The following is a 20,372-nucleotide window of genomic DNA, read 5'->3' on the forward strand; positions in this document are numbered from 1 at the left end:
AGCACCCCCTGTAGAAATCCGGCCGCAATTACAGTTACAAGGTAGCAAGTTGAGCGCTCGTGTTAGCAACGAGGTGACACTGCTACAATGTTTATTTCAGCTTCTCTTTAACCCAAAGCTACCAAGGAACCCACCGAGGAAACGGGGTTCGGCTGTTTATCACCCGCAAATCAGCCACCCTACGATTCAAAGGGGGTGTTCGCCGGTTAGCATCAGTTAGCCCAGCAGGTTGCTATGTCGCAGGGAAGCAGTTGGACGGACTCATCCGAGCTACAACTTTGTTTTTGAAAACCACGTCAGAAGGTGAGTTTGTTCACGCCTGACAGCTTGACGTACATGCTGGGTGCCAGTCGTCGGACCCGTTATCTGAGCAGTGAAACTAATGCATTTCTTTTTAGTTGAATTCGCCTAGTTAGCTTAGCATTCAGGCTGAGGCCAGATACTGAAGCAACACTTGGTGGTGGGCTGGGCACATTATACTAAAGTGCGGATGCGATTCGGATGACGTTGATCGAGTCACTTTGCGTATTGTTGTCGTCAAAAGTTTAATTCACTATTTGAGGAACATCGTTTTACAATTTAGCAACAACCCCACCCAAGATTTCCTTCAACACAGGCTACTTTTTTTTGTTTTTTTTTGTTAAGGAATCACGCCCTGTGCACCTGCTCCAAAACTCCCCTCCACCACCAGGCTGTTTTCTAACGTTAAAACTTAGCCTGAAGATAGAAAAATTACAAACTAATTATATAATAATTAAATAAAAATGAAATACCCATGCGTTAAATGCTCACTTTTTTTTCTTCTTTTTTTTTTTTTTACATATACTGTGCATTTGTGAAATAGTTCCTCTAACAGCAGCACACATCAGCTGGGATAAAATCAGAACTAATGAAGCCTTAATAAAGATCAATTTAAAAAAAAAAAAAAATCAGTCCTGAAAATTACATTGGAATTAACCAATACCATTGATTAATCAAACAGTCTTACGCCATATTAGCACGGTGGCTGGCAGATGTTTTTGCATGTTGTGATGTCTTAGATGTATGTGTCTTTGGCGGTGATTTATTGGAATCGCTGCGATTGGCTGGCAACCAGTCCAGGGTGTCCCCCGCCTACTGCCCAGAGCCAGCTGAGATAGGCGCCAGCACCCCCCGCGACCCTTGTGAGGAATAAGCGGTCAAGAAAATGGATGGATGGATGGATTATTGGAATCGGTTTTTCAATGTGATAAAAAATAAATAAATATAACACCCCAAAAAACTGAGGGGAAACAAAGTTTTTTTCAGATTAAAAATAAAAAAATACATGATTTAGACACATTTGATCTGACCAAAACTATTTTTCTCATTTTCTAGTGTCAAACATTTAGTGTTTTTCTTGACTTAAAAACATGTTTTTTTGTTTATTAGATGCAAAAATTAAAACCCCACAAAATAAACCTAAATACAAAAAAATACTGCATGCATATATTGATTACTTAAGTCATTGTAAAAATTAGTTTTATTTTTTATTTTTTTTTGCAAGCTCTCATCTTTTCAAGCTTGCCGTTAGCTGATATAGTTTTAGTAATGGCTTATTTACATTAGCATCAGCTTGGCAGTACATGGACGGTTGGTGGCCTCGACACCTGCTTGCTTGGCAAGTTAACACACCGAGCTGTTCTGTAATTTATTTATTTTTTAGAGGTTATATTCAAAGGCATAACGTAATTATAACTCAATCTTTGAATTCACTTGGCAGATACTTTATTTACTAACAATGTTTGATACTACTTTTTTTCCGCTATCAGCAACCTTCACAATTACTCGATACCTTGAAATGGCCGGTAGGTATAGGCCCAATACTGATACCTGGTATCGGTGCTTTATCCTCTCGACTTGTCTCACCCTCCCTACTAGTTGGCAGAAAGTTGACTTTATTGTTCAAAGCTCATCATTAACTCTAATTATACTTCTCAATAGGCATTTTTGACATTCTTGTCATGTTATTAAATCTCAAGGGTTAATATGCTGTAGAACAATCAAAGAAGCAAAATTGAATTGAAGTGTTATCTTGTGTGTTGCCTAAAACGCTGCTGGACAATTTGAAGGGTTAGTCAAATCAAACAAGGCCTGACAGTTAACTATATTAAATGTAGCATTTGGAACCACATGTTGCATCCTCCAGCTATTTGAAGCAGAGTTGACATTTGCGTCAGCTGACGCACCACAAGGGCGTCTCAAGCATGACACATGTGGCGCACGTCAGCACTGACACGTTCAGCCTTTTAGGTGCAACCTTTGAGGGCAAAAATTGACTTTTGATTGGGGACCTGCCAGTGGTCACTTAGCTGCTTTGTATGGTAGGATGGTTTAAGACTAGTTGAGTGCTTTTTCAATCAAGCAAAGTGAGATTTTTTTTTTTTTTTTTTTCATATCTTACCGTCCCTGTTTTTGTTTTTTTTGTTTTTTTCTTTAAAGCCATTTTTTCTCCTATTCTTCTCTAGTTTATCATAACTTGATTACGAACACATTTTGGGATGTTTAATACAGTGGGACCTTGTCTTACATCATTTGACACAGATTGAGCGTTTATATATATATATATATATTTATTTATTTATTTTTTTAAATTAAGGTTTTATTATTTGGTGGTATTCCAAATGTAACTCTATAAATGTGTGCTCAGATGTGAACGCTAATTGTCCAGGCCTCACATTTTCCATCAATAATGTAAGTATTGCTTGCATGCAGCTTATTTTTTCCTTAATAAACCTTCAGGTTTCACTTGCCACACGAGTCTCGCTGCGTCATGCTGCTTTGGATGTGTGTTTGTGTGTGTAGTCCAGACAGAGTTCTCATATCTGTGCGTGTGTATGTGTGTGTGCAGCCATGGCGATAATTGAGGTGGAAAGGTGCGAGCTGCAATGCGCACCTGCTAGATGAAATAAGTCCCAGTAGCGTCGGCTCTTGACTCAGCGCGTCAGCAAGGCCTTATCAATTCAACACTCTGCAGGCCCTTTTCACCTACGCTCGGCAATAATTGACTGGCAGCGCTTCTGCGTTTACGACTGGCCAAGGTTATTTTAAACATTTAATAGGCGGCACACTTGCAAGTTATGCATTTATATATGGTTGTGGCGCTTTTTAGGTGTGGTTTACCCCAAATAAACCTATCGCAAATCAGCTTCTAAGATCAATCTGGTAATGCTTTAAGAAACAGTTTTCTTTTCTGAGGTGAAATCAGAATGCAACAAGTTATTCCATGTAAGGTGCTCCTATGGATCTCTTCATTACACGGGACGTTTGATAAAGATGTGGCCATTCAGAGCTGACTTAGTTTCATGTTTTAGAGCGAGTCGTCAAATTATGACACACCCTTTGACTAAAACTCGCTTTCCTTGGGATTTAGCGTCAGCCAACTGTCCAGTGTACATGTTTCAAATTTGGTAGCGATTGAACACAATCACAAGGAGTTCATCAGTACACATGGAAAATATCCTAAAATGGCTGCTTCTGACTAAAGCGGCAGAATTCTTCAAATTTCATGCTGGTAAATGAACCTTATTTCAGGGGAACAATTTTAGGTCTGGACTAGGGGTGTGAATTGCCTAGTACCTGACGATTCGATTCATATCACGATTTACAGATCACGATTCGATTCGATACCGATTAATCCCGATACGAATTTATAAGTCGATTGTTGCGATTTTTTTCCATTCAAATTTAGAAAATGCTAATCAGTAAACTTGTAGAGTGTAAGATTTGTATGAAAATGTATTATTTATTTATCTGAAACTTCAGTCTTATACAGGTGGTAATCTGTTTCATGCTTGACGGCATTAAAATAAAATATTAAGGCTTAATGTTCCGTTCGTATAACATTCTTCTATGCTTAAGGTGTGAACCCTAACCCGAAGTAAGACGTTTTGTTGAATATTTTTCCATTAAAAATGGAAGTTTAAAAGTCGATTCAGCCGCCTATTGAATCGATTCGAGTATTGTGCGATGTAGTATCGCGATATATTGCCGAATCGATTTTTTTTAAACACAACCCTAGTCTGGACAGAAATGTAGAAATTGGCACAAGAGGGGCCTGCGTTTAGGAATCATGTTGGTAGCACATGTTCCAAGAGGGATGACAAGCATAACAAGTAAAACCGGTTTCAAGGACTGAATCTTATAAATCCCGAGTCTTTCAAGGCAAATGACCCATTTACCCTTAAAATGTCCACTTCAAAACAAAATGGCAGACAATGTTGAGTAAAGCACATGTTCCAAAAGTGTAAAATGACCTCTCCCATGCCAGTGAGATGCCAAGGGATTGTCATGGGCACTTAGCAATGACTCGCGTTGCGTAACAATCGCAGGTTCTGTTTCTTGGTTTCAATTTCACAAGGATCACAGCCCCCCCCCCCCCCCCCCCCCCCCCCCCCCCCATCTCATCCCTTAGGGATCTAATGTCCATGTGGTGTTTCTGCTATGTGGCAACTACTGCTATGACGCAGCTGTCAAAGGACCCTGTGTTGATTTCATGTCGTCCTTGCAGGGGTTTGGGCTCGTGTTGCGACTTTGCATGATAATTGAGTGTTTAGTGTTTTTCTATCTTTGATTTGTTCTGGGTTTATAGTGGGAATTTAAAAGAGGTAAATCGATGTAGGCGTCTGAAACAGGTGACTTGAGTGAGTCCGTAGGATCGCTGTGACAGTCTGTAGCTGGGCAGTTTGCACCGTTCTTTATCGATGACACCATTTTTCACACTGACTTGTTAAGAATGTGGAGTCACGCATAGGAAGATAGTAAAACATTGTTTAGGTTATGTCACATTCCTCTGTCGGTGTGGCTAAGACAACATAAGAAAAAACAACCATTTTGGATACAGGAGAGTAGGAGACATTCTGCACCTGTGTGGGTGAAAGACTTGATCTTCTGGGCATCCATTACACAATCACTTTAGTTAACCTCCAGAACTTGGAAAATTCAGTCTTATGGTATTTATTGTTAGGATAGCGAGCATTAGCAATTAAAAAAAAAATCCCATCAGAGGTTCACTCCAAACTTTTCAGCTACATCCTGTCATTCTAACTATGGACCTCATTAGGGCCCTCTTGTATATGAGCTCCTTGTCTCACAAGAGAGCCTAAAATACAGAATATGATGTTTGATTGAGCCCATGAGTCAATTAGGCTTGTTGTTAACTAGTGAGAAAAGAAATAACCTCTTTTTTTTTTCAACCTAGCAACACAGATTAGTACAGTGCTCTGGAAGTTTCCATTTGTCAAAAATTGTGAAAGATAAGGACGAGGGATGCACAAACAATGTGATCACTGATTTTCTTTTTTTTTTTTTTTTGCCCCAAAATGGCCCCAATGTCCGATCAGAGCCAATTTTGATAATCCTTCTGCATGGTACCATATGATGTCTGATTGAAATCGTGTGTCAATTTAGTGGGTTGTTAACCATTTCAAAAGATAGTACTGTTTGTTATGTTGTTGTTTAGTAAATTTTCTTTGACAGTCAAAAAAAAACAAAACTATATCATTGATTGGCTCAGTTTGTTTTTTTTTAAGCTACTGCACTGATATATTTACAATTTCTTAGCCCCAGTCAGAACAGTCCCCCTATTTACATTCCAATTGAGGAATGTCCGCACTGGATTTTCCACTGTTTGTGGGAAAATACGTCGGAAGAGCAACAGAATGGCGTTGAGTGTCCGTAATCAATCATGTGTTTCGTGGAGCATGAGAAACTTCTGTGGATGTTTGACTTAAGGCATTGAAGCTAATGGAGGTACAGGTATACATACATTTGCGTATGTGTGTGTGTGTGTGTGTGTTTTTGTCTTCATAGATGGCTGTGTCGGTGCGGGGCTTGTTCTTTGTACTGACCCTGTTCCTGGCCAGTTTCTTCGGGAGCATCTTCATGCTGGGTCCGGTCTTACCCCTCATGCTGCTGTCCCCCGCCTGGTACCGCTGGATTACCGATCGCATCGTGGCTACCTGGCTCACCCTGCCTGTGGTGCGTACGTCTGCTCAGATCTCACTTGACCTACTTGTGACTCATTCGAGATGAATAGTCTTGAATTTTTTTTACATTTTTTTTTTAACGAAAGGCCTGGATTTGCTCTCATCCTCAGTTCAGCTTGGTTTTTAAAGGGGAAGTCAACCCCAAAAACATTTCTTGACAATAACATGGTCCTTGCGGCCCACTAATATAAATATGGTATTCTGGTTAATATTTAGTTCGCGGAATATGAGTTAAGTAGCAAAATCCAGCAGTTTTTATCAATATCGGATGGCGGCCATTTTGACAACTGGCGTCGAGTGAAAATGACATCACAATTGCTCAGGTCTCAGGTAACAACCAATCACAGCTCATCTCCAGAAAACAGGTGAGCTGTGTTTGGTCGTTAATTGAGCAGCTGTGATGTCCTCTTCAGTCGACAGCATGTGGCAAAATGGCCGCCCCCTGAGATGGATAAAAGTGTCTGGATTTTGTTGCATAACTCATCGTGAGGTCATATATAACATATTATTGTCAAGAAATGTTTAATGTCGACTTCCCCTTTAATCTCAAAAATAGTCATCGAAAAAAAAATAAAATAAAATACAAACCCCAAATTTACTTGCTACTAGTTGCTGAACTCCTAGCATATCAAACACATCAGACCCCAAATTTGCTCACACATATCTAATTGTGTTTTGATTTGAGATATGAGCGCCGTGTATGTAATAATATGTATCTGTATGTATTCAATTATCAAGGAAGTAATTTTGTCTCCCTCCCAAACAGTCCCTGCTGGAGCTGGTGTTCGGCGTAAAAGTGGTGATCACGGGCGACGCCTTCGTCCCCGGTGAGCGCAGCGTCATCATCATGAATCACCGCACGCGCCTGGACTGGATGTTCCTTTGGTGCTGCCTGCTGCGCTACAGCTACCTGCGCCTGGAGAAGATATGTCTCAAGGCCGCGCTCAAGGCTGTGCCCGGCTTCGGTAGGTCCACCCTTCAAAATGTGCACTTTTTGAATGGGTTCCGATAAGATAAAACTGCTCATGCTCTCCAGGCTGGGCCATGCAGGTGGCCTGCTTCGTCTTCATCCATCGGCGCTGGGAGAAGGACAAGGAGCACTTGGGGAATATGCTGGACTACTTCTGTGACATCAGAGAACCTCTGCAGCTGCTGCTCTTCCCGGAGGGCACCGACCTCACCGGTGAGCCACCGCCACCGCTTTGGTGACCGTTTGTCATTTAGGTATTTTAGCTATATTTAGTGCGTGTTTAAAAAGGAAAATAAAACATTAAGTAAAATGATCCTTATTATATTACATTTACTGGGGATAGACAGTGCCTTGCTACGAGTAATGAAAATCCGCAACACAACTCACAAATGGACAGATTACTGATCTAAAATTGCATTGTTTTTTTTTCCTTTAATTAATTCTAAAAAGAATTGTGTTTTTCGATCTCCCAAACATATCTTACTCTGTCGCCCGCCATTTTTTCCGTGACTACAAACGTACGTGTGACGTAGTGCCCGGTAAAAAAGTGCGACGTATATCCGGTCTTGTAGTCGCTTATTTGCATAGCCAAAATGCACATTTTCCTTTTTCGATACGCTTCAAAATCCACCCCGCCACCAAGTGTAATTTTAATGTAATTTTTTTGTTTTTTTTGCGAATTTTGTGCAATTTTTTGAATTTCTGGCATTGCCATTCAGTTTCTTTTTTGCAATTCTTGAAAATTTGAATACAAATGGGTGGATGGAAACCCCACTATAGTTGTTGAGAACCAAAGCAATACATTTACGAGACATGGCTTTTGACCACAGTACTAAAGCGGCAATAGATTCCTCCCCAAAAAATCAATCGGGGGGGAATGCTTTTTGTATTTTGTAAAATGAATCCGATTAATCGATTAATCGATTGAAAAGTCGCTAGATTAATCAATTCTAAAAATAATAGTGTCAGCACTAATAAATACATATAAAAATACAAAAAATATGTTTTTTGAAATTCTAAACTTGTTTTGAATATTTTATCTATATACAAAGGGAAAATTATGCTGAAAAAAAAAATGGGAATAAATTGTAAGATTTTATTTTAAGTCCATATCGCCCAGCCCCTATTATCGCCCACACTTCACCTGCCCCGGCCGTTTGCGCCGACACCGCTATGCAAACACGGTTCAACAGTGCTAACACATAACCAAATGCTTGTCATCACGCTCCCAAAATGCTCTGATGTCAAATGACACCGCTGCCTCAAAGCTGTCCCTTAAGCCGAGCAAAGCCCCCCGCTCGGTTTCTTTTATGAGGTGAGGGGGGATGCTAAATTTCTCTTTGGATGTTATGATGTCATCTCATGAGGTCCATTCAGCTGACATCATAATTGAGCAGAAGCTTTAGCTGTAGCTTTTGATGGTACAACAGCACATGTCCTCTTATTTGGTGTATTTTAAACAATACTTTATTCAGAGCCATTGTGCCTTCTCCTTAATTCACAGAAACATAAAACCTTTATTGTACAGGAGCGACGCTTCATACGTTTTAAGAGAACCACAAGCTCCAAGTGCAGATGAACTGTCTCTCGTCTCATTTGTCCTGCCCGAAGGACCTACTGGTGTTACATAACATGACTAATGAGTCACCCTATAGTTAGTTCCCCGGGAAATGTTTGGTTAATAAACAATCATCTGTCTTTATGTTTATGTCCTCCCTCGCACTCTCTCTTCAGAGTCTCCGTTACACAAATGTGTGTTGGTGTCAGCTGGAACATCGTTAACCCCCGCCTGTCACCACTGTTATTGTCGTGACGAGTGTTTTGTTAATCTAAATAGTGTAGTACAATTTGTTTGTGTACAGTAGCTTAAGTGTCCTCTTGTTTTTATGGCCATAGCGTGCAGTTTTCTGTCAACTTTTCTTTGTTTTCCCCGCAGAGAACACGAGAGTGCGCAGCGATGAATTTGCCGCGCAGAACCATCTGCCGAAATACCAACACGTGCTGCATCCGCGCACCACTGGCTTCACTTTTATTGTGGAGCGATTGCGAAAAGGTTAGTGATGCAAGACCGCGCCCCTGCTTAAAATGAGCTACTTGGGATTGATTAAAGAGGAAGTCAACCCCCCCAAAAATTCTTGACAATATGTTCTATGCAGCCCCACCAAATACGGTATTCTGGTTATTATTGCGTTAGTGGAATATGAATTAAGCAGCAAAATCCAGCAGTTTTTGTCAAGATCAAAAGCTGTCGAGTAAGAATGACATCACAGTTGCTTAGGTCTCAGTTAACAACCAATCACAGCTCAGCTTTAGAAAACAGGTGAGCTGTGATTGGTCGTTACGCAACTGTGGCGTCATCTTCAGTCGACAGCAAGTGGCAAAAACTGCTAGATTTTTCTGCATCACTCATATTCCACAAATGTAATATTAATCAAAATGGCATGTTTAGACTAGTGAGGTCACATATAACATATCTTTTAAATTTACTTTTTAGTTTGAAGGAGCCACTTTGAGCGAATTTCAGCTCGTACTTGAATGTGATCAGAAGCAGGTAGCCCCTACCTGCTTATTTGTCCAATTCCCAGAGCGATGCCGACAGTTTCTATTATTTCCAGATGAGGTCATCATTCTGGTGTTCCTCCAAACTTTTCAACTACTACCTCTAGCCGGGCATTACCCATCCAAGCAGGTGTTTCAAATAGTGCGTGTGATGTCATTGCCTAAATAAGTCCCCCTTTTTTTGTGTTATAACCACTTAAAGATATGGTGGTTTTGATGGACCGCTGTCTGTGTGGCTATTTAAAGCGTGACAATTAGTCACTGTGCTGTTTGGTGACACGCTTTGTAACACCCTAAATGTGGACCAGAGGAAATTAAAGGAGGGAGTTTAACTTTAACTCATTCACTCCCAGCCATTATCACCGAAGCAACCCCCTTTGCGCCCAGCTGTTGGACTGGATTTTGACTGATGTTGCAAGGTCCACAGAATATTGTTTGATTTGAGTCTCTTCTTTCACCAGGAAGAAAAGTATATTTGTATATGTTTCCGTTTTGTAGCAATTAGCACTAGAATATAACTATGTTTCATCATTATTTACAAACCTGTTGAAAACACTGGCAAAAATAACTTGTTGTAACATGGCCCTGGCTGATCTCTTATACTCTGCTGCCACTTGCTGGCCGTTTTTTTTGTAATAACTACCAATGCTTTAAGTGACCTCTTCATGTCAGAGGCTGTATCAAAGCCTCCTATATGCTTTAGCATTAAAACAAACAAAAAAAACAAAAACAAAAAAAACGTTTTTGGGAGTGAAGGACAAAGCATTTAAAAAAACGTATTTATACGTTTTTGGGTTTGAATGAGTTTAATGAGTGTTACCAACAATTTTGTCCACGTTTGTATGGAGCCTATTCTAAAAGAAAGGTTTGTTAATGTTGCCTGCGTTCCCAGGAGACAACCTGGATGCGGTGCATGACATCACGGTGGCTTACCCCAAGAACATCCCCCAGACCGAGCGCCACCTCATGCTGGGCCTCTTCCCGCGCGAGATCCACTTCCACGTGCGGCGCTACCCCGTCGCCACCTTGCCCGCGCCGTCCGCCGAGCTGGAGTCGTGGTGCCGCGCGCGCTGGGCCGAAAAGGAGTCGCGCCTGCGGGACTTCTATTCGGGCCAGCCGCGGGCCTTCGATCGGGAGGGCGTGGCGCGGGTGCCGCCGTGCAAGTCGGAGCTGCGCGTGGCGCTCATCAAAGCGGCCTCGCTGCTCTACTGGACCGGCTTCATCGCGCTGTGCTTCGCCAGCCTGTGGCTGTGGGTTCCCGTCAGGTTGTACTTGGCGGTGGTGGTGGGCGTGTACGTGGCCCAGCAGAAGGTGGCGGGTGGGCTGGAGCTGCTCGAGTTGGCCTGCCATCGCTATTGGACCTCCGTGGCGGCCAACGGGCACGACAAGATGCTGGACGGGAAGACGCAGTGAGGCTTTTTGTCCTTCTTTCTAAAGGGAATCTTAAGATTTTGTCTTTTTTTAGTACCTCCGCCAACCACAAACCGCACCAGACAATTTTTTTGCAGGATGGCGAATTTAATTAGCACCAAATAAATTGGTGCAGACCTCTCCAGTGCTCAGTACTTGCTCAGTTTTGGTCTATTTTCCAATTGGAAATAGGACAGCAGGAAATTACAACCTTCCTACTGAACAATCTGCCGGACAAGAAACATGCCAACAAATTACAACAATCCAGAAAGATGACCTCCATATTTTTAGTGAGAGGAGACTGAGGGCAGCGATAAAACAAGTGTAGACTGAGGCCCTGTTTACACTGAAGCAAAGTTCCTCAAACGAATCTTGTACAGACAGAACCGTCTCAAGACATGCGAGTATCCAAAAGAAGACGCCTCGGACGTTTAACGGCTGTAATATATATGCCAAGTCTGGAGTGGTGCTATAGCGCTGCCACAGGGAGTTGACAGAAAGCGTAGTAGAAAAATCAGCGAAGAAGACGAACCACTGATCTGAATAGCCGGTTTTGAGGCCGCCATATTACTCCTCCCAAGAAACGTTTCTCGACATAAGATCCTATAGTATGGAAATTAGAGATTATTTGAGACAGTACTTAGTAGAAACAACAGGGGTCTAGCAACTGAGCGATAAAAGAAAAGGGGTCTTCAAAGTAGTTGAAACAGTAGTCTGCTCGCGAGATGGGAGGAGTAAGATGCCTGCCCTGTCACTTCAACGGCTTGCACGGGCATGTATGGCATATCGGCTATCCAGTAACATATAAAAGCAGAAACTAGCTAAGGAGGTTGCGCAAAACGACGAAGACACGGCTAGCCGCCATTGTTGTTGACAGACTGGCGGTTCGTGCGCAGTCACGCCAGAAGTAGCTATTCTGCTATGGTGTCCACATTGGAACGTAAGGGGCGGGTTTTGAAATCTTTCCACTCTGGGGCCTGGTTTCAAAAGTGATCGGTTTCAAGCTGTGTGGACAAACTGCCTAAATGGTAAGAAAACTTGTGTGAATACACTGAAACGGGCTTTCTTGTGAACCCGGAGGTTTTTCGGTAACGTTTTCTGTCGTTCTCCCTGAAGTAAGAAGTCGCCTGCTAACAAATTGTATCCGCTTTTACTGACCTTAGGCGGTGGGCTGCTCTACGCTGGGGTCATCCACCCGAGTTGTCGCTGTGCTCACGCCACTGGTAGGTTTACTGTGAAGTGTACGTGTCGAGCTACAATCTGTATTATCGCCACATCGTCTCTGTACGTTTATTTTTTTTGTATTGTCTTGCGTATTTCCCCGGTGTCATCCACGATGGAGCGAAGCCATACAACCTGCACATTCTCTACAAGGACTCATCTAAATGTATTTTCCAAATACCTCCTACGTGGGTAGAATTTCGCTTTTATACAAAGCATAGGAATGGATTTTTCCCAGGGATGGGAAAAATCTGCTTGTTTGTACAAGTACAAAAGCCAAAGGTGAACCAGAAAGTAAATAGCCACTGATGAGGGTTCGTTGAGATTAGAAGCTGAGTTTCTTTTTGTTTTTTTGCTTTAGACTCAAAGCAAAGTCCTTATTGGGAATGTTTTGGAGGGGTGGGGGGATGTTGGGACAACATGACCCTCCCGCCACAGTGGTGGCGCAGGAGGACCACCAGACTTGGAGTGGAAAACTGTCCCCCCCCCCCGAAGTAGTAATCCCTGAAAAAGTCCTTTAAGACCCACTTCTGTGTGTGACACTGATGCGCCGGCTCAAGTCAATTATCAAATGGCAGCTGAGAGGAAAGCCACATTTGTTGTGTCAAGGAAGGGCAAGATGGCACTCTGAACACGCTTCGTGCATGCCACATTTCGGGATTTCAAAATACAGTGGAACCTTGGTTTTCCTATGCCCTAGTTTTCGTCAGGGTGCGAAGTGAAACCTTTTTGAGTGGCGGTGGCCCTGTCGGAATCGCTAATTGCATAATAAATCAGGTTGCATCCCGATTCTGGCCGATGATCGACGACTGTTAAGACATGCACAAAAAATGTGCACGGCGCAGTAAAAGGACTATTTATGTGGATAAAACTGAAAGTATTTGGGGTAAAAAGCGAGAATTGCGGTAATGAATTATATCACAATGTAAACACACATTTTACAATGGAATTATTTTTGAAGTGGTTGTATGGTCCTTTAGCGAAGCTGAATTGACAAAAAAGAAAAGAAAAAAAAAGGTGTAATTTACTGCGTAGAGCTCAAAATCCAAATTCAGCCCTTTATTGTGCAAATAAAGAACATTGCTGATTTAAAAAAAAAAAGTATATATTTAGAATATACAGTATCTAACCTCATAAGCCCCTCCTCTCAGTTGACGTATGTGGTAATATAACATACTAATTCATTTCCGCAGGTATTCAGGTGTGTTCCTGCGTATGTTTACTGTGTAGCTGTGTATTTTCTCTCCATGCACTTATTACCTAATTTGTTGTTCATGTTCAGATAATGGATGCTTTGGTTATTTTCCTTTTGTGAAAAGTGTACTGCATCATGCAAGCACTTATTCCCTTGTTTCGGAACAATTTTTACATTAGCTTAGCGGTTAGTATGACTCCTTCATTGTTAAAACTCAGACCTTCAAAATAAAAGCACGCAATCTATTAACAATTTCAATGTACTCAAGCGCAGAGTATTTTTCATCTGAATGTCGGTTATAGAGGCCGTGAGAAACTAGATTAATTCAAATTAAATAGAATTTAAGAAATAGATTTTAGCAAGGAACAAAAATGGCTCCTTGCGGTCTTCCATACGACATCAAGTCTTAAAAGTATGTTCAGTGTTCATTTCTCCGCTTTGTTAGTCCTGTACATTTATTCCACAGTTTTCTGTGCGAAAACTATAGGCGTACTCTCAGAAATGTTTTTTTTTTTTCCCCCCCCTATTTGTGGGTGTCTGATTCATTAGATTTCCATGATTCCGTATGGAAACAATTGCTTTGGTTTTTGTACGATTTGGTTTTAGTCAGACTTTCTGCAACGGATTAATAATAATAATTAATCAGGAAAAAGGTTCCACTGTATGGGAAATGTGTCCTCTTTTTGTTTTTTGCCCAAAACAGCAGCTTTCTGTAGCAAAACTTGAGCAAATCAGCAGACCGCCAATATGGCAACAAACAATCTTTTCAGCACAATCAAGCAAGACTTGTATGTCCTCAAATGAATTGGGGCACATAGTCAATTCAAGGTAGCGCCACCATGTGAGGAAATACGCTGATTGTCTGTTGCAAAGATCACGTTTGGAGCCTCTGTGCTTTCCAGTCACTGTGATTGAATCGACATGAAACATGTTAAATAAGCTTAAATGTATTACATGTCTTTGTTATTATTATTCTATGTTATTTGTTTTCACTTAATTGTGGTGCTGGACCTCTTAAATTGACAACCCTCAGGTAAACATAGGCGTTGATTGAGTTGAGGGGGGGAGGAAAGAATACCAGATTAAATGAACTCTGACTCCATTCAAAAGTCTCTATTTGTGTGTTTGTATGTACTTGTTTTGCTTTTTCTTTGGCTTCAAAGTTTTTTGGGGGGTGACACTCGATCATTGCAGGAGAACGGAGCAGCCTCGACGGGATGTTGAGAAGATTAAGACGCAGGAAGTGAGGCGAATTACTTGAGCATTCGCTGTCGCATAAATGGAGGGTGAGTCGTTTTACTGTATTTTAGTTTTCTCTGGCCACTTTAACACATAAAAGATTTATTGCTTATATTTATATATTCATTTAATGTATTTTGTGCTAACGCACTTTTTTTTTTTTTTTTTAACTAAAAAATTCTTGTAGAAGTGGGAGTCTTATCCTATGCGTAAATTGACTTAGTGCTGTGTTGGTGAACTAAAAGAAGTGTTGTGGAGTTACTATGAATCCCACTAGAGTTCTAGGAATGGAATCTAGTGCACACTTGTTCTGGCTAGAACTCAAGTGGGATTCAACGCCTCGACGAACACAGCATATCCGTCTGTCTGTCTGTTTTATACTGCCCCCATGTGGCCAAGGCACGTCTGGACCAGATTGACTCGACAATTCATTTATTGGGAAAAGATTATTAGAGTTTAGTGTTTTTAGTTATGAGCATGGCCACTGAACGAATTAAATCACTCTTTATTTTATTTTTATTAGGTATTTTTATTGATTTATTTTAAAGTAAATTATATCTTGTACGTTTTTAGAACGTTATTTAGTGCTGATAAAGTAACATGAATAATCATTAAATACAAACAAATTAATAAAATAAAATCAACTAAATATTAATGTCATGACAAAGTAACTTTGTAGCAGAAGTAAAAAAAAAAAAAGTTTTTCCTATGAATGTAGCTTTTTAAAATTATGGTTTTGATTTTATGCACTATATAATGTCATGACTATTTATTTGATTTTCGTATTTAATGATTATTCATGTCACTTTCTCAGCCCTAACTTTGCATGGAGTGAGAGAATTTTGTTACACAACAGCTCGAGTCTCATCCCCCTCCCTCCCCGACCGCAGGCAAGAAAAAAAAAAAAGGTCAGGAGCTTTGAAGGTGAAGTGCAGTCACCATAGTAACAAATGTTGTCTCCGCTGTCGTCTAGCAACGGGATGTGGAGTGATGTCAATGGAAAGCATGCTATTTTCTCCCCGCTGACAGAATGTCACTGCTTTGTGTGTGCGTGCGTGCACGTCTTGCTAAGGGAATGGAAAAGGGGCTACGATGTTGACATCCCCAGGAGTCAACGATAAGCTAAAATATCCCCTCGGGGACGATGAATCATGTGCCAATTAAGGGTCCAATTGAAATGTCTGGATCTTTTTTTTTTTTTTTTGGCAGGATCATCCTCTGCATTTGGATACAAGCTCAAATTTGACTAAGGCAAAGATGTGTCATCACGCGGCACGTCACTTTACAATGCACGTCCTCCACTATTAATACACTTCTACAAGTGGTGTCACTAGCAATATTTTGTGGGGGCTTCAGACCTGCTGAGTATTCGAAAGCCCCCTCCAAATAATCCTTCCACAGATGTTCAATATTTAGGTCAGGGCTAATGAGCGCCATTTCAGAATAGTCCAATGTTTTGAGTCTCCTCCTTGTTTCACAGTAGGGACACTGGACTTCATTTTACAAAAAATCCGGTCATTGTTATTGTTTGGGTTGTTCTTAGGCCAGTAAACGCTAATGGGCCCAACATGCTTAGCCAGCCATTATGCTTATCACACCACATGCTTTGTTGAGGTTATGTGGGGACAAAGAGAAAAAGGACTGCAATGAATTATAAAGCAGGAGCTCACTCACTCTCTGGGGATGAAACATGGAGTCTCCTTACATACTGTTCATTTTCCACACACAGGTAGTATGTTCCAGGTCAACTTTGAAACATTAATGGGGAAATGGGAAATTAATCCTGAGGTTATGGTGTATGTTTTACACTGCTTGTTTTTTTTTTTTTGATAGGATAGTAATGATGATTTAGCATTGCATGCAAAACAATCACATTTTGGTAAATGTAAGGTCACTTTAGGAAAAGTAATCAAATTTCAGGTTAAAAGAGACATTTATGCTATTTGAATTTGTATTGCTCTCAAATACGATGCAAAATAAATACATAAAATAAATAAAATTTGACCCAAACAGAGCGCATATTGTCATAAGGTGATGTCGTTTCCCCTCACACAATGAAGACTATTAATAACTCCTACGACATGAAGTGGGCGGATTCAGAATGAATCATCCTAAGACCCTATTTAAAATCCCAAACAAACCTCTTCCCTATGATGATGATTAGAAGTGGGAGGATTGAAAATCATTTTTCCCATTCATTTTCTTTGGCTCCAGGGAGCAACATGACTGGCATACATTTTGCAGTGACTCTTCTAATTCTACCCTGTGGAGTGCGTCACATCCACATCAGGCCTGCCTAGGATCAAGTCTGGAACAGGTCGTGATGCTTCACTGCCACCTACTGGCCGAAAGGCGCCCATATCCCCAAAAATGCTGAAAGGTGTTAAAATGGACTTTTTTTGGGGGGGGGGATAATTTTGTACAAATAATAGGTGGGCAGACACACAACTAAGTGTGAAATTAACAATTTATGAAAATGTGTCTGTGTGAGCTAGCCAGTTTTGAAGTGGGGAAAAAAAAAACACTAATGCAGCAGATGAGGTGATATAAATGTCAAAACGTTTACAAATACCATTTGAGTGATGAATGCAGGGTACAAAACCACACGTGGGACGAAGTACAACACAGAAATATATTTAAATCACAAGTAAAACTTTTTACCCCAGTCCTCAATAATGAAAATGCACACATCAATTGAAGAACTCAGAGAGCAAATAAAAACATTGGAACTGTCTGTAAATATTCAAAATATCAACTAATAGCAACAATTATTATGACTCTTATATATTTATTTTCCAAAATCATCCCCAAAAACAGTTGTGCCTAGAGACAGGAGTGACCTAGCTTACGATAATGGTTAGCATTGATAATTGTGGTTTTACAACTCGTTCAACAAAAGACATTTGAACACAAATGGAAGAAAACACATGTAAACAGATAATACCACTATATTATTATATAACCCTCTATGAAAAATGATCATAAAAATTATCACAGCAACTTATAAGTAGTAGTCAAAGAAAAACTTCAAATTTTGTGTCTGTATTCTACAATACTGCCTCCTGGTGGCCAATATGGCTACACCAGAAGCAACACCAGCTTCGATTGGTGTTTTACATTCAATTTATGCAATTTTATTGTTTAGATCAATAATATAGAGTGTTTTCAGTTACGATGACACGTAACAAACTTGTATTTCAAGACACCATGTATTATTATTTTTACAAAAGGCGGGCTTATTGGGCTTCACGTCCAACACGGATGAGCCATGAAAAGTTGATACGCTTTGCTAGCGCTTGAATATTTATCGTAAGCTCAACTAAAACGACAAACGCGCGTTTACAAATTAAGGGTACCGGTGGAAAATGCCACCAGTTTATTAACGGTCTTGCGTATCGGCGCACGCTCCATGGTGACCGGTTAGCAACGTAAAAGCGAGACGAATGCAGCGTAATTAAACCCAGCGAAAGGCTAACAATCACCTTTAGCTACACTGACGTCAAAAAGCGCTTTCCATTGAATTGCGCTAATAAAATGAAAGTCAGCGCTGGAATCAAGGCAGGTGACGTGTTAGATAATAATAATCGATTGGTTGTTGAGAATTCGGCCGATTTTGTGTTTGATTCGTCGGTTCTTGAAGTCGCTGAGTCATAATAGAGCACTAGCATGTTACGCTAACTCCAACGGTTGGTCTAATTTTGCTGGATACAATGAAACCAGCTACATACGGCGGGTATGGAAATATTTAGAGTATGTTCCTCTGCTCGCAGTAAAGATAATCTAAAGAAATAAAATAATATGTTGGTGTACAAATAGAGCGCACCAGATGCGGAAACAGAAGTTCAGAAAGAAAGCAATTCTCCCTTCTCAAAAAAAAAAATTGGTCGCTTGCCATCGAGTCCAAATGAAGCACACTGCAGCAACTGGAGGCGTCGTCTAAAGCAAGTGTTCATTTTCCGCACCGCCGATCAAGGAAACGGAGTGGAAAAACCTACCCCTAATGTTTCTTTTCTGTGAAGTTGCTGAGTCAACAGGCATGGCGGCGGCGAAGAAGCGGCCTGGCGCGGCGTGCTCAAGAGTTATCCGAGGGCACGTGCTCCTCGAAGCCCTCGCTCTCCCGGACCAGCGCCCTCTCAAGGATGACCCGGCCCTCCTTGTAGCGCTGGCTGTCCTCAGTGGCGAACTCGTAGATCCAGCCCAGCTTGCTGTTGCAGTTCTTGCAGCTGACGTCTCGCACCATGTGTCGGCCCGTCAGCATCACGCGGTCCTGAACCTCGCTGTACTGGAGGTTCACCACCTGGACGCATGTATGTATGAATGACACCTTACCTATTTGCCCCACTGTATTCCAAGCGCGCATGTGTCGCGGTACCTTGTTGAAGAGGAAGGCTCTGCCGGTGGCGCCTGTAAATCGGGTGGAGATGAGCTCGGAGCGGTTGGTCAGGATGGTGTCACAGTTGGCGCACGAGAACAGGCGCGTTCCGCCGATGTGGTCCAGGAAGATGCGGCCCATTCTGACTCCTTTAACAAAAGCCAACACGTCACATCTGGTTGACATTTTTTCAAGCGTCGAATACTTGAACATCAAACCACACGAACCATGAAGATTTCCCTGCTACAGTATAACATTAAATTTTATTTACATCATGTGAACACTAGAGAAACTAAAACCATTTTTTAGGCAAAGAATTGAATGTTGTGTTTAAATTTATGGTTACTAATATATTAGTACTTACTATATCCAACATACTATATAATATTCCCACCAGTCCGACTCTACCAAACCTCATTATATAGCACTACAATTTGTACCGTACACTCAAATGATGCTCTACCTACTAGATGATACACCATCTATCTCATCCACGTATTAAACCTTAAATATGAAACCCTATTCACCTACCGATCTACTCTTGCGCGTCTAATCACAGGAAGCGCAGGAAGCTAACGCCGCACTAGCCGCTTGCGCTAACAGACAACAAAAAACGACATCAGCAGTATGGGGGGGGAGAAGAAAAACGGTTTTCGTGGCTTTTTAGCCCACTGTCGACTTCTTACCGGCGTCTCCGGCGTGCTCGCAAGGTCCAAAAGTCCTCTTCGAAACGATGTCAGGGTGGATTGAGTTGCGTTTTACACGGACAGAGGTCGCGAATATCGGTGGCTTTGTTGTTGCTCTTCAGCTGTTCCTAATGTTGTGTCCGGCAGTGCACATTGTCAACATCCGGTCATGACGTCAGCACAGCGCGCAAGTGCTGCCGGTGCAATGTGATGATACTACGGCAGGGGGCAGCAATGTGCAAAGACGAATGGTAACTTCTAACAGATGTAACGAAATTAAAGGTTGGCGTATATGTACACCACTGACCACTGTACTATAAAATGTAACGTAATAATAAAACACAAGAATAAATCATGAATAATGAAAATAAAATATAATTAACACAAAAAGTTAATAACGTACAATTAAAACAGTGAAGCAATTGAAACAATAATGTGAACAGATAAAAAAAAAAAAACTAAAATACTGAAACATTTACAACAAAATAAAAAAAAGAAATATGAAACTTAAGATTAAAGCATTTACACATTTATACAAAACGGTGATCAAATAAATATATTACATATAAAAATATATAATTTCTGTAATGCGCTTTTTGACAGCTAAGGTTGTTTGAAGGCGCTATATAAATAAAAATGATTTGACAAAAATTGAAATAAAAACATCAAATAACACAATTTGAATCATAAATAATACTGCGCAATAGAAAAAGAA

General features: G+C 41.0%; 3 protein-coding genes across 5 annotated transcripts in view; 2 read left to right on the forward strand and 1 right to left on the reverse strand.

Annotated features, from left to right (window-relative positions):
• lclat1 (lysocardiolipin acyltransferase 1) lies at positions 1 to 18,785 on the forward strand. Of its 2 annotated transcripts, none has more exons than XM_077539999.1 (9): positions 1 to 303; positions 5,830 to 5,997; positions 6,772 to 6,970; positions 7,042 to 7,188; positions 8,912 to 9,028; positions 10,427 to 10,943; positions 12,108 to 12,167; positions 14,555 to 14,646; positions 16,814 to 18,785. In XM_077539999.1, exons 2-8 carry the CDS (start codon positions 5,830 to 5,832, stop codon positions 14,619 to 14,621), a joined length of 1,275 nt encoding a protein of 424 aa, XP_077396125.1. In that variant the 5' UTR covers positions 1 to 303; the 3' UTR covers positions 14,622 to 14,646; positions 16,814 to 18,785. The 2 variants fall into 2 exon arrangements, with proteins under 2 accessions (XP_077396125.1, XP_077396126.1); XM_077540000.1 differs by lacking the exon at positions 16,814 to 18,785 and adding an exon at positions 15,809 to 16,690.
• Positions 17,218 to 19,824, reverse strand: LOC144032264 (protein yippee-like 5). Of its 2 annotated transcripts, XM_077540004.1 has the most exons (4): positions 19,658 to 19,816; positions 19,503 to 19,567; positions 18,972 to 19,120; positions 17,218 to 18,896 (listed from the first exon to the last, which is right to left on the reverse strand). In XM_077540004.1, exons 3-4 carry the CDS (start codon positions 19,110 to 19,112, stop codon positions 18,672 to 18,674), a joined length of 366 nt encoding a protein of 121 aa, XP_077396130.1. In that variant the 5' UTR covers positions 19,113 to 19,120; positions 19,503 to 19,567; positions 19,658 to 19,816; the 3' UTR covers positions 17,218 to 18,671. The 2 variants fall into 2 exon arrangements, with proteins under 2 accessions (XP_077396130.1, XP_077396128.1); XM_077540002.1 differs by lacking the exon at positions 19,503 to 19,567 and having other exon boundaries at positions 19,658 to 19,824.
• plb1 (phospholipase B1) overlaps positions 18,785 to 20,372 on the forward strand; it is an 18,711-nt gene continuing 17,123 nt past the window's right edge. Inside the window, exon 1 of the mRNA XM_077539998.1 lies at positions 18,785 to 18,906. The gene's annotated coding sequence lies outside the window, so the exon portion shown is untranslated. The remainder of the gene's footprint in view (positions 18,907 to 20,372) is intronic.

The sequence above is a fragment of the Festucalex cinctus genome, chromosome 12, assembly GCF_051991245.1.
Source record: "Festucalex cinctus isolate MCC-2025b chromosome 12, RoL_Fcin_1.0, whole genome shotgun sequence".
NCBI lineage: Eukaryota > Metazoa > Chordata > Actinopteri > Syngnathiformes > Syngnathidae > Festucalex > Festucalex cinctus.

What these genes read in the sequence shown, in the direction of transcription:
- lclat1 (XM_077539999.1), top strand. Translation starts at nt 5,830, where the DNA reads ATGGCTGTGTCGGTGCGGGGCTTGTTCTTTGTACTGACCCTGTTCCTG. An exon ending in TGTGGAGCGATTGCGAAAAG is followed by an intron (nt 9,029 to 10,426) that starts GTTAGTGATGCA and finishes CTGCGTTCCCAG; the next exon opens with GAGACAACCTGGATGCGGTG. An exon ending in ATGCTGGACGGGAAGACGCA is followed by an intron (nt 10,944 to 12,107) that starts GTGAGGCTTTTT and finishes TACTGACCTTAG; the next exon opens with GCGGTGGGCTGCTCTACGCT.
- LOC144032264 (XM_077540002.1), bottom strand. Translation starts at nt 19,112, where the DNA reads ATGGGCCGCATCTTCCTGGACCACATCGGCGGAACGCGCCTGTTCTCG. An exon ending in GAGCCTTCCTCTTCAACAAG is followed by an intron (nt 18,897 to 18,971) that starts GTACCGCGACAC and finishes ACATGCGTCCAG; the next exon opens with GTGGTGAACCTCCAGTACAG.